At 58.2% G+C, this 12,047-nt stretch overlaps 1 protein-coding gene across 1 annotated transcript; it reads right to left on the minus strand.

The window, feature by feature from the left end:
* Positions 1 to 5,383: 5,383 nt before the first annotated feature.
* SCARF1 (scavenger receptor class F member 1) lies at positions 5,384 to 12,022 on the minus strand. Its single transcript, XM_054394178.1, has 11 exons — positions 11,917 to 12,022; positions 11,139 to 11,200; positions 10,271 to 10,372; positions 9,631 to 10,156; positions 9,008 to 9,226; positions 8,797 to 8,925; positions 8,618 to 8,721; positions 8,290 to 8,404; positions 8,088 to 8,212; positions 7,754 to 7,891; positions 5,384 to 7,415 (listed from the first exon to the last, which is right to left on the minus strand). The coding sequence occupies exons 1-11, from the start codon at positions 12,009 to 12,011 to the stop codon at positions 6,427 to 6,429; spliced, it is 2,604 nt and encodes an 867-aa protein (XP_054250153.1). The 5' UTR covers positions 12,012 to 12,022; the 3' UTR covers positions 5,384 to 6,426.
* Positions 12,023 to 12,047: the final 25 nt, after the last annotated feature.

Here is a 12,047-nt window from a genome sequence, read left to right on the forward strand (position 1 = left end):
CAGTCAGTGCCAATCCATAGCCATGGCATGTGCTACTCAAGAGTGACAAAAACCCAATCCATAGTTTAAGAAGAGGTCTCTCTACTGGAACACAAGCAAACCTGCCTGCTGAATGTAAGGCGCTCAGGTGTAAAACTTGTTTTAGCAGGTGCCAGCTTGCTAAGTTATCTGGGGAGCACAGGTGCCCTTGGAGCAGCCCCTCCAGCACATACACCATGCAGGAGAGGAGCATTCAAGGTCTCCGTTCCACTTCCTGAGCAACAGGTATGAAAATGCAGCAAACATCAACTGCCTGGAGCCCACTCCCCCATCACCTGTATGGGGCAGGTGGCCCCTTTGTAAGGCAGCAAGGAAACACATGCCAGAGCAAGGGGCTTCAGCCAGCATTCTGATCCCCAAGTTGCTTGCAGGCAGAGGCTGGGACTGGGGACAGCCCTAACAGTGGCTTTAGTGACCCACCAGACCTGTTCTGCCCCATGCAAGAGCATGGATCTGCTCTGCAAGGTGAGCATGGATCCTATATACAGTTTATACCACAGATGGTTCATCAAGGAGCCATTTTTGCTAATTGCTAGACCATCCTGCTGGGATACAAGGTGGGCCATATCCTGCCCTGTTCTAGCTGTGCAGACAGCCAATTGCACTGTCCAGGACAGCCCACGGCACATACTGCTCCATCCTTGGACTGCACCACATATGTTGCACAGCTGGATTAACAGTCTCCAACTCCACCTGTCCCAGTCCCAGAGATCAATGAATGAGCAGCAGATTTGGGAGAAGACCTGGGTGGCCAAGGGGCTGCTCTGGGGAGCTCTGAGGTGCACAGCACCAGGGCCAACCCTGGGTCATAAGGCAGGTGGCCATTTTAGACAGGATGAGTCTTTTCCCAGACCAGAGCATGCCTCAATCAGGCCCTGTGTGGAAATCGACTGGCTACACACCTCGGCCAGGACAGTTTCTCAGGGCTTTCCTTAGGGCAGAACCCCCAGGATGCTTTGGGGAGATGAGGGTCCAGTCCATCTCCCTACAAGGAGGCCAGGGCCACCCTCCAGCCACAGTACCTGGTATAAAGACCCCCTGCCCCAGGAAGCCACCTGCAGCCCTGCCCCTCCACCCACGCATGCTCGCCCCCCGCCTCCCCCCCCCTCCACCGCGCAGGCCCACTCCCCCAGCACAGCCCACAACGCATTTCCTCCACCATCGGCTCCCCTTTCTCACGCCTGCCCCCATACACTCTCTCCCTAGCCCCACAGGTCCTTTCTCGGCACAGAACCTCTCTGTGGCAAGAAGCGCAGCCTGTTTCTCCCCTTACCAGTCACCCCCCTGTGCACCCCATTCCCCCCCAACTCACCCCGCTTCCTACCCACGCCCTCCCCACACATGCTGCACTCCCTTCATCAATTCCCCATGCACCCAGCTCTCCCCAAACAGCCCTGCTGCCTCCTGCTCTTCTCTTCCCCGACCAGTGCACCCTGCCCACAGCTCACGCACCTAGCTCTCCCACACCAACCCCTCTTCCTCCAGCGCACGCCACTCCCACGCACGAATCCCCCTACGCACCCCCTTCTCCCCCTGACCCCCCCATACACCCTGTTCCACTCCAAAGCACCTCTTCCCTCCCCACACCTCCCTTCACGCACCCTGCTACCCCCGCTCCGCTACAAACCTCACCCCACGCAAACCTCACCCCACTCTCCCCCTCACGCAGAGCCCACCCACACCCCCCCCCCCTTTCCTCCATACAAACCCGACCCTGCACACACAAGCGCATCCCCCCTCCTACACCCCATGCATTCCCCCGGCTCACCCCCGCTCTCTCCCCCACCGCTTGGAACTCACCCTGCGCCGCACCCCCCGCTCCGCGCCGCCGCCGCCGCGCTCCCACCCGGGGTTTTTATCCGTCCTCCGGAGCAAACAGCCACCGCCGCTGATTGGTCGTCGCACCGGCCAATGACAGGGCTCGCCGGTGCCACCAGGGCACGTGCCGGGCCTCTCTACCCCCCCGCCCGGTACCCCTCCCGGTATCCTCCGGTACCACTGGGTACCCCTCCCGGCATCCCTCAAGTACCTACCGGTACCTCCAACCGGATATCCCTAGGCTGCGCTACTCCAGTACCCTTCAGTACCCCTCTCCGGTATCCCCCAGGGACCTCCCAGGTACCTTCCTCCCAGTACCCCTCTGGTACTCTCCACTGGTACCCCCCCGTACCCCTCCTCGGTATCGCCCCGGTATCCCTCCTGGTGTCTCCATGTACCTCTCCCAGTATCCCCCAGGTGCCTCCCTGGTACCCCACCCGCTCCGGTATCTCTTGGGTATCCCTCCCGGTACCACTCAATACTCCTCTTTAGTATCCCGCCGGTACCCACCCTCGGTACTACCCCACCCGGTACCCCTCGCACTGGGATGCTCCCGGGCTCTCCCGGGACAGGCAGGCACAACAACGGGCGGCGCTGCGGGGCTGGGTACGGGGCACAGCGGGCAGTGCTCACAAGCAGCCTCCGCGCGCTACTGCCACCGCCGGGGCCGGCGACACCGGAGCGGGATGGGACTCGCCGCCTTCCAGGGAAAAGAGAGGAAAACGAGATGCCGGGCGCGGCGGAGCGAGATGAGGCCCCGGCGGCCCGCCCGCTCCACCTCCCGGCACGGCGCGGTTCCGCAGCGACAGCGGGAAAATCCCTGCGGGGTTTGGGGCCGGTTGCTGCCGGTCTCCACCGGCCCCGGGTAGCAACCGAGAGAGCTGCACTGCGCTGACCGCAAAACAGCGGAACGGGCCCCCGCCGGGCACACGGAGCCATTTCGATCACGGCACCCGCCCTGTGCCGGGGCACAAGATTCATCCTGCAAAGCCCTCCTGCTCCAGTGCCTGCGGAGGGAGCGGACAAGCTGCCCCGGTTAAAGGGCGGTTTGGGGAGCACGCAGCCAACGCACGGCCCGGGGCTGGCAGCTGGGCAGGGGGGAACGGGCCCTAGAGAGCCCCCAGCCCACGGTCACGGCTGGTGTTCTGGGAAATAAGAGCAAAATCGGTGCAAGCCACCAGAGCAGCTTCGCATCCCAGCTCACAGAGCTCTGCCCTCTTTTTACCCTGAATCATTTTCCTGAGTGTTCTTCTGCAGGATCTCTCATCCTGCACAAACTCACCATGCATCAACAACGCCTTGCACCATCAGAGGTGGCCCTACACCCCTGGAAACAATGATGGGGAGATTTTTCTGTGCCAAAAGAGATGAAAACTGTGCTTGCAGTAGGTAAATATATCTGAGGCCAAGGGCCTGGACAGACAGATGGACGTGCACCCACCCCTGCATCTCTGAGAAAGGGGCTGGCTGTGGTGGGTGGGGAGGAAACTCCTGGGCTCTGGACTAAGGGTCAAACGTTGCAACAGCTGGAAAGTGGATTGAAGCCCAAAGCAAACAAAACAAAAAGCCCAAAGGAAACAAGGCAGCCTAGCTCAGTGCTGTGTTGCTAGAAGAGGCAGGGGAAGGCTGAGGCAGCACAAGGCCAAAGGAGACCTCAGCACCCAGGCCTGAGCACTGTGTCCAAGAAACATGAACTGCAATGGGAAGGAGCACGAGGAGAGCTCAGAGGCTGTTTGAGGACACAGGAACCTTCTGCTACAGCCAGAACGTGGGGCAGCTCAGTTTTCCCATCCTAGAAGGAGAAAAGGAGCCATCAGGTGATCTGCTGCCATCTATAAATACATCTAGGGGCTGGGTAAACATCATGGAGAGTAAAAAAAAAAAATCAAGAAAAGCTGAAGAACAGCACTGGCACAAAGACACATTTATAGAAACTGGCCAGGAGTGAGTTTAGGCTGGAAGGGAGGTGACAGCTCCTGCCTGGCTACCCAGGGAGGTTCGTAGCAAGCTCTAACAGAGCCACTGTGATCCTTTTCAAAGGCAGAGCTCCAGAAAGTGGATGACAAGACTGTGGGAACAGGTGACACCCCTCCCTGGCTGTGGGGGCACAGCTCAAACCTCTGTTCCTACCTCCATGAGGTCAAGAGCTGCCTCAGCAGAGAGCACAGACATCCCTTTGCTTACAAAGAGGACCCGCACATGGGAACCGCTTCTCACCCCGCCACTGGAAAGGGTTTGGGAAGCCAGAGAACCAGCACAGGAAGACATCAACCTCCTCTTCTCACCCTCCAGCTCTGGCTCTTGCCTCCAGAATTAAAATCAGGGCAAAGCTGGATCGAAACATCCTTAAAGAGAAGACACCAGCGCAGCCACGCTGCAGGCATGTGCATGGGCAGCCCCCGGCTCGGGATCCACCGCCTGCTTCCCTTGCACCACCCAGACAGGGACAAGATGCTGCTTCATCTTCAAGCAGGGAAAACATCCTGCCTCATGGCTCAGCCCATGGACATGAAAGGCTTGCAGCAGCAGCAGCAGCAGTGTTGTCTGAAAGCTGGGTGCTCATTTCAGCTGAGGGAAGGCTGTCAGGTTGTTGTCAGCTCTATCCAAGCTGTACCCAGGGCAGAGCAGCTCACGTGATGTTCACTTCTGGCACAACGCTGCTCGGCTTACAGGCTGAAAATATCCAACTGATGAGGGGAAAATGGCTGCTTATATAAAACGTGGAATTGTCCCTGCCACTGGAAGAAAAAAAAAAAAAAAGTCAAAGCCACAATGAGCCTGTGGGGAGCTGAGATCTGGCCAGGCTACAGCTTAAGACTTGCCAGGATTTGTGTACCCCAATATCTGGTGGTGTGATCATGGCAATGGGTGATGCCACTGCAGGGAAGAGTGCTGCAGCTGGCTGCAAAACTGGGAGCCTCACCCATGTGGGACTGTGAGGATTCAGTGCCATGCACTGTGGAGGAGCCCCTGTGAGAAACAAAAGGGGAAAAGCCAAACCCACCCTGTCTTCTGAAACACCTCGAACCCTAAACCCCAACTCAGCAGTGCCAGACCAGAAGAATAATTCACACAGAGCTCCACACATGACAAGATGCAGCCTGTGGTGTAGACACTCCAGGTGCTCACAGCCCATCCACATTCGCTCTGCTCTCTGGTCTCCAGCACTGCTCTGGACTCAGCTCCATAAGTGAGAGCTTAGAATTCAACAGAGCCAGAAAAAAATTTAAAAAAAAATTAAAAAAAACCCAAAGCAAAACAAACCCCAACAAAACCAAACCACAAAACCAAGCCCCCCAAAAACCCCAACCCCCAACAAAGATGAAAGCCTATGGGTGCCAACAATTTCCACACTTTGGAGAGCATTTCTGGCCATGTCTTTGATTCAGAGAGCAGCTGGGAAACCCAGCTCCTGAAGGACTTTAGTAACATTTAATTTTCATTCAGAGGCTTTCATGCCACATGAAATAACAGAAAAAAAAAAAAAAACCAACAAAAAGCATACAAGAAACTTATACAACTTGGGTACAGCTAAAGCCAGTCCATGCTGTGAATCCTCTTCAGCATCTCAACCATCTTCCAGAGGCAGCAGAGCCCTAATTCTCATCTCTCCATAGCTGCACAAGATCCTCTGGCTGTGCTGGAGAAGCTGCAGCATCTTCCTCACTGCTGTCCCATCCATGGTGACATGTTGCTGCAGCAGGAATGAGGTGTGGGAGGTGGCAGCAGCTTAGAGCACCTGCAGAAATGCCATTTTCTGTGCAGCTTCTGTCCTTATCGTGGCCAGCTCTGTGCACAGGTTGATAGTCACAGCCCAGCTGCCACGTTTGCTCTTGCACAACTGCAGCTTGGCATCGTGCAGAGTTTAAAAGGCTGTTGATAAGCCCCATGCTGTGCCATGAGCCTCTTCGTGTGCATAGAAAAGAAGGCAGCCAGAGCCTGCCACAAAAGCCAAAGCCACACAGACAAACCCCTGCAGACCCAGATACACTTCAAGTTAAGCAGCTAAAATTAATTTTCACTGAAGCTGCTTCTGACAGCCCATCATCATCTCACCCTGGCCCAGCTCCAAAAAATAATCCCCTCCAGCAAGAAGCACCTTGAAAGCAGAGGCTCCTCCGAGCAGCATTACCACAGCTGGGACAGGGAAGGGCGAAAGCTGATGGGGTGAAACTGGCTTTTGCCTGTGCATCTCCCAGCTAAGCCCCCAGCAGTCCCAGTCCCTTTTACAAGGATGTGTGTACCCAAGCCTGGTGCTGACAGGGACCAAAAAGTGCCACCAATGCATCCCTCCAGTCTGTGGCAGACGCAAAATAGGGCATGTAGGGCAGGGGGGTAAAAACCAGCCCTGAAGCACTGCAACCCCATGGGGCTGCCACCACTGTGGCTCTCAGTATCACCTGTCCCACCAGCTGCACAGAGGTCCACACCAGCAGTGTGGTGCAGAGGAAAGGGGAGGAAAGGGAAGGCTTCTCCAGTTCACAGCTCAGAGGGAGACCTCAGCTCCCCCCATGCTAGGGTCAGAGAAGTCTCCTGGGCTCTGGCTGCCCCAGCTCCAGCAGTGGTGGCTCAGGTGGCTGCAGGGGTGGCCGACAGCTCCTTGGTGGGGCTGGGGGAGGAGTCGGCACTGCTGCTGATCACATTCTCGTATTTAGGCTCTTCCTCTTGGGCAGTCGGCTCTGGGCTGAGGTCTAACTCAGGGCTTTTGACTCTCTCTGTGGCACCTACAGCTTCACTGGCTGCATCCTGGGGCCCAGTGCTTTTCAGTGAGGAAAATGCAAGAAGGAAAGACTGTCTCTTCCCAGGCTGCTTGCCAGGGGATGGCTCGGTGGGAGAATCCAACACACTCTCCCTCTTCTTGCAGCTGTTAACTGAGTCTCTGTTCTGTGCCAGAGACCGTCGAGGTGGTTTCTGGATGGCTTCCATGCTCCTCCTCACCTTGGGCTCCTCTTTTGTAGCCCACTTGCCCTTCTGCAAGCTGCCCAGCCGCTTGAGCACAGCCTGCACTGGTCCCTCGCCACCTCCTTCTGTCTTGGGGTCCTGCCCAGCTGTTCCCACCATCATGTAGATGGTGGTGACGTTGGGGTCCTTCCTCTTTGCCTCCCAGCTGCCAGATTTTGCAGCCGCTTCGAGTGCCTCCACTCTCTGTGCCACATGCCTGGTGCCAGAGACCACGCGCCGGCGGCCCCCGGGGGTGGCCCGGGGAGATGGTCGGTGGCTTTCTTCCCCCTTGCTGAGCGGCTCAGGGCTCTCGTAGCAATTGCTGGCTGGTCGTTCAGCAGGGGGCTCAGATGCTGCATCCCCCGCTGATGGAGACAGCTTGGATGGGCCCCACGGGTTCTTGGGCTTCCGCCCGGGGCTGGGGGTCTCTGCTGCCCCAAATTTTGTCCCCTCAGCAAAGGACACGGAGGGTCGCTTGGCCTTGGCGATGCTGGATGTACGAGGGATGGTGAAGGGCTGTGACATGTCCTCTGAGTTGAAGGCAGATGGGTCTGGGAGCACTTCGTCAGTGGGGGACACCCCCTCCTGCAGCTCGGCACCCCCCAGCAGTGGGATGCCTGAGGGGAAGAGGACCAGAGTTAAGGCTGCTAGAGACTTCCCTTGTGCCCAGAGACATGCTCAGTGAAGTTGGGCCAGGGGCTGATGCAACAGGATTGTCCCTGGGAGTGTTTCCCTGGGAGGAGGTTGTGCAATGGGGCTGCCCACACCAGGCACATCCCATCACACAAGGCCAAATGCAGTCCTGGTGTGTCCTTGCAGACAGGAGAACAAAGGCATGAAAATAAATACTGCCTGTGGCCAGCACCCCCACCGGGATGTGCAAGGTTGGCAATAGGGCAGGGTTGACACTGGGCAACCCAGAAGGGAGAGGAGGAGGAGGAGCCATGGACATCACCTTCTCTGGGAGGGACAGAGTACTCAGGTCCCTCGTTGTCGGTGTCAAAAGAGGAGAAGGAGCTGTCTGAGACCCATGCGGCTGATGGAGACTCAATGAAGCTGGGGTTGAAGGGAATTTCTGTGTCGTGGTGGGAAACTGGGGAGGGAAAAGATACTCAGCTGAGCTTGGGCATTCCAGGGTGCTCAGAGTTGGGATAGGACAACGATGCCTGCCCTGCCCAATGGGTAGAATGAGATGGGCTTCAGGTTCCCCCCCAAAATGGTGATGATGCAGAGAACATGGGGTAGGGGTGACACCCTGGAAGGGCTGTCAGCAGCTCTGCCTTCTTTACCTGTGACTTTGGGAAGTTTGTAGCCACCCAGGGCAAAACAAGGCATCATAGCACTGAGGTTGGCCAGCACCCCTTGCACGTGGTGCTTCATCCTGGCCACCACGTCGTCGTCCGCCATAGCCGCCCTGTGCAGGGGACATGGATGGCAGGGGACATGAGAGATGGGAGCGTGCACTGCAGGGTGCAGAACAGAAACAAGTACCTGTCTGTAGCATCAGCTGAGTTGGCTCCACAGCAACAACAGCAGGTGACACAGAGCAGCAGCAGCAGGAGAGGGACGACGATGGCAGCTGCAAGGGCCCCATGGTCCTTAAAACCTGTGTAGAGAGCATGGGTTGAGCCCAGCATGTCCTGGGGCTGCCAAGTCCATAAAACCATCCCACACGAGGGAGCAGGAGCTGGCAACTTATGGGGGTGCCAGGAATCACTAGGTAGGACTGGGCTGCATTGCAGCCTCCTGGCACTTTCCCCAGGGAGGATGTCACAGTCCCTTGCCCGGTGCCAAGGACTACATTTGAGGTTGCTCTTACTCAACACGCAGTCACCCTGAATGGGGTCACAGGTCCCCCGGGAACACTGGCAGGGAGAGGAACAGTTCACACCAAAATATCCCTCCGGGCAGGTGTCATTGCAGCTGGAAAAGAGAGGAAAGGAGGGAAATGCCTCTGGGGAGAGCTGGGCCTCAGTCCTGCCCCGCTCCCAGCTTTACCTGGGTCCCCAGTAGCCTGCCTGGCAGATGCACTCTCCTGACACAGGGTCGCAGCTCCCCACAACACACTCGGGGCAGAGGAGCTGGCATCCATCGCCAAAGGTGCCCAGGGGGCAGGAGATGTTGCAGCTGCCAAGACAGAGAGAAATCAGCCCACTGACCCCAGAGCGCTGACTCCATCTGGGGACTGGTGGCCTGGTCCCGGGCATACCTTGGTCCCATCCAGCCGGGCTCACAGTGTGGGCAGAACCCAGTCTCAGGGTCACAGACGTGCCCTTGCCGGCAGCGGGGACAGAGCTGGAGGCAGCCCTCGCCGTGGAAGCCAGGCTCACAGGGGTCCTTGCAGAGGGTCCCGTTCCAGCCGGGTTGGCAGGCCAGGCAGAAGCCATCCACGGGTGAGCAAGGCTGGCTGCGCTTGCAGCTCCCACAGCTGCATGGGCAGAGGGACAGTGAGGCCTCAATGCCCACCCCCAGCCCCTCCAGACACAGGTTTAACCCCACCTCAGCACTCAGCATCAGTTTGGACCATGCAGAAATTCCCTGGGGTGCCTAACACTTTGTAGTAGCAAGAGAGCAGGAGGTAAGCAGGGAGAGATGCTGCTTTGTCCTCCTGGGGGACGGGACCAAGACTTTAGGACCACATCAGCACTTCCTGCCGGCATTAGTGAGGTTTCTTCTGGAGCAACACTGTTGCTGCCTCCAACTAGGGATCTGCAAGCCCCCCCAGGAGGGGCCTCCCTGCCCAGCCAAAGGGACAGACAAAACTGCGATGACTTTCCCCCCAAGGTGTATGCCCTGGGTACCCGCTGGATCCGCCTGCCGCTCCCAGCTCACCTGTGCACGCACTGAGCTCCATATTTCCCTGCTGGGCAGGGGTCCCGGCAGCTCCTGCCCTGGTAGCCGGGGCTGCAGCTGCAGTGGCCGCTGAGAGGGCTGCAGGAACCGTGCAAGCAGTCGCAGCGCCGCTGGCAGGCCGGCCCCCAAAAGCCAGCCTTGCATTCGCACTTGCCCGTCTCCTGGGCACAGGGCGACACGTTGCAGGAGCATTTGAAGCTGCACCTCCTGCCCCACCAGCCCGGCTGGCAGCGGCAGTGGCCGGTGAGAGGGTCGCAGTGGGAGCTGGCCAGGTTGCACTGACATTGCTTCTTGCAGCTGGGTGCCCACCAGCCCGGCTCGCAGTGGCAGGCGCCGGTGAGGGGGTCACAGCGGCCATGGGGACCGCACTGGCAAGGGAACTGGCAGAGCTCTCCCCAGTGGTTGGGATCGCAGGTGCAGTGCCCGCTCACCGGGTCGCAGTGCCCGTTGGGGTGGCACGGGCAGCTCCGCTTGCAGTCGGGACCCCAGTACTGCTCAGGGCAGGCTGTGGAGGGAAGCGAATCGTGAGGAAGGGAGGTGATGAGGAAGCCTTGCAGCTCACTGAGCATCCAGGCTGGCAAAGGGGATGGCAAGGGCTGAGCCCTGGGAAAATACTCACGAGAGCTGCAGTCTGCTCCAAAGAAGCCAGGTTTGCAGAGGCAAACCCCGGGTCTCACACACACCTCGTCGGCTCCGCAGGCATCCTCCCCCTCACACAGTGCTGTCAGCAGCAGGGCAGAGGCATCAGCACACAACAGCTCCTCTGGGTTCACACCGTGCTGCCAGACCACCCACCACCTGGCCACCTCCTGCAGAGGCAGCCTTTACAGGGAAACCACCAGCCCACGTCCTGCTCCATCCCTCCAGCTGAGCCACAGCACCAGTAGTGGCTTGCTCAGAGGGTTTTTGGGGGTCCCCATGGTGCAGCACACCACCACCACCTCCTGAGGAGAGCTGTAGGGTTTCTACCCAACACCCACCCAGCTGAGTGCAGGTACCAAGCTTTGGGCTTTGTCACCATAGAATCACAGAATTGTTTTGGTTGGAAAAGACCTTTATCACCAGGTCCAAACATGCTCTAACTCTACCAAGTCTGCTGCTAAACCATGTCCCTCAGCACCACATCTCTGCATCTTTTAAGCATCTCCAGGGATTGGGATCCAACCACATCCCTAGGGAGCCTATTCCAGTGTTTGAGAAACCTTTCAGCGAAGAATTTCCCTCTAATATCCAACCTAAACCTCCTCCTCTGCAACTTCAAGCAGTTTCTTCTCATCCTATTGCTTGATAGTAGGGAGAAGAGACCAACCCCCACCTAGCTCCAGCCTCCTTTCAAGTAGTTTTAGGGAGTGAGAAGGTCTCCCCTGAACCTCCTTTTCTCCAGGCTAACCAACTCTAGTTCCCTCAGCCCCTGCTCGTAGGACCTGTTCTTCAGACCCTTCACCAGCTTCGTTGCCCTGGTCTGGACCCAGCCATCCATCACTCACCAGCTGTGCACTCCTGCCCTTCCTGCTTCCAGCCGGGGCAGCACGCTGGGCCGCTGGGGAGCCTGTGGAAGAGACCCCAGGACCATCAGCTGGAGCAGAGGGTGTCAGAGCTGGTGTGGGTCTGTGTGTGGCTCCACAGCTTCAGCTAAGGTGAAGTGACCGTGGGTGCTTGCCCCTGCCGGGCCCGACAGGCGGGGAAGCAGCGTGGCCCCAGGGGCATTGCTCCGGAAGGAAACCAGCAAAATAGAAGGAAATTTAAGAGGCTGCAGCCTGAGTGGGTGGCAGGGCCAGGCAGCAAGGCAGAGTTGCTCAGCTCTGCTGCTGTGGAGCCTGTGCCATGTCTCCAAAACTCTGGGAGCAGCTCAGAGCTTTGCTGGCAATACAGAGCAGAGGCATGGAGTGAAGGTGATGCCAAGTGCTGCTGTTGCTGGTGACCAACAGGACAGGCAATGCAGCAGCCAAGCAGAGGGGACACCAGCTCCAGAAGCCTTTGGGTTTTCTATGCCTATGTTCCCCACCTGGGGCAGATGAAAGCTTTGCCAATGCTCCTGCGCCCTGTGGGCCCATGAGAAATAACCCCTGGAGAAGGGGTCTGGGTGCCCCAAGTGCCCATCTGCATCCCAGCCAGACTCCCCAGCATCGTCCCAGCTTCTATACCCACACAATGCCAGGCCACAGATCTCTGTCCACAGCAGGACAGTTGGGCAATGATCCCCTGAGGCTGCTGAGAGGTGCCAGGAGACGGAGTGGCACAAGTAGAGACCCCCGTGGCACCTACCTGCAGACATTCTTGCCATTGAGGTCGAGCTCCTGGGCAGAGCTCTGCACCCACAGCCACAGCTGGAGGCAGAGGATGGGCCAGGCAACCCCCATCCCAGCGGGGCGTGAGGCTCCAAGCCCCAGCGGCTC

The sequence above is a fragment of the Indicator indicator genome, chromosome 30 (genome assembly GCF_027791375.1).
Source record: "Indicator indicator isolate 239-I01 chromosome 30, UM_Iind_1.1, whole genome shotgun sequence".
Lineage (NCBI taxonomy): Eukaryota > Metazoa > Chordata > Aves > Piciformes > Indicatoridae > Indicator > Indicator indicator.

Bases quoted from the DNA above. Each gene is read 5' to 3' on its own strand.
- SCARF1 (XM_054394178.1), bottom strand. From the start codon at position 12,011: ATGGGGGTTGCCTGGCCCATCCTCTGCCTCCAGCTGTGGCTGTGGGTG. The intron at 10,373-11,138 runs GTGAGTGATGGA...TGCTGCTGACAG, and splicing joins AGGGCAGGAGTGCACAGCTG to CACTGTGTGAGGGGGAGGAT. The intron at 9,227-9,630 runs GTGAGCTGGGAG...CTGCCCATGCAG, and splicing joins GGAGCTCAGTGCGTGCACAG to CTGTGGGAGCTGCAAGCGCA.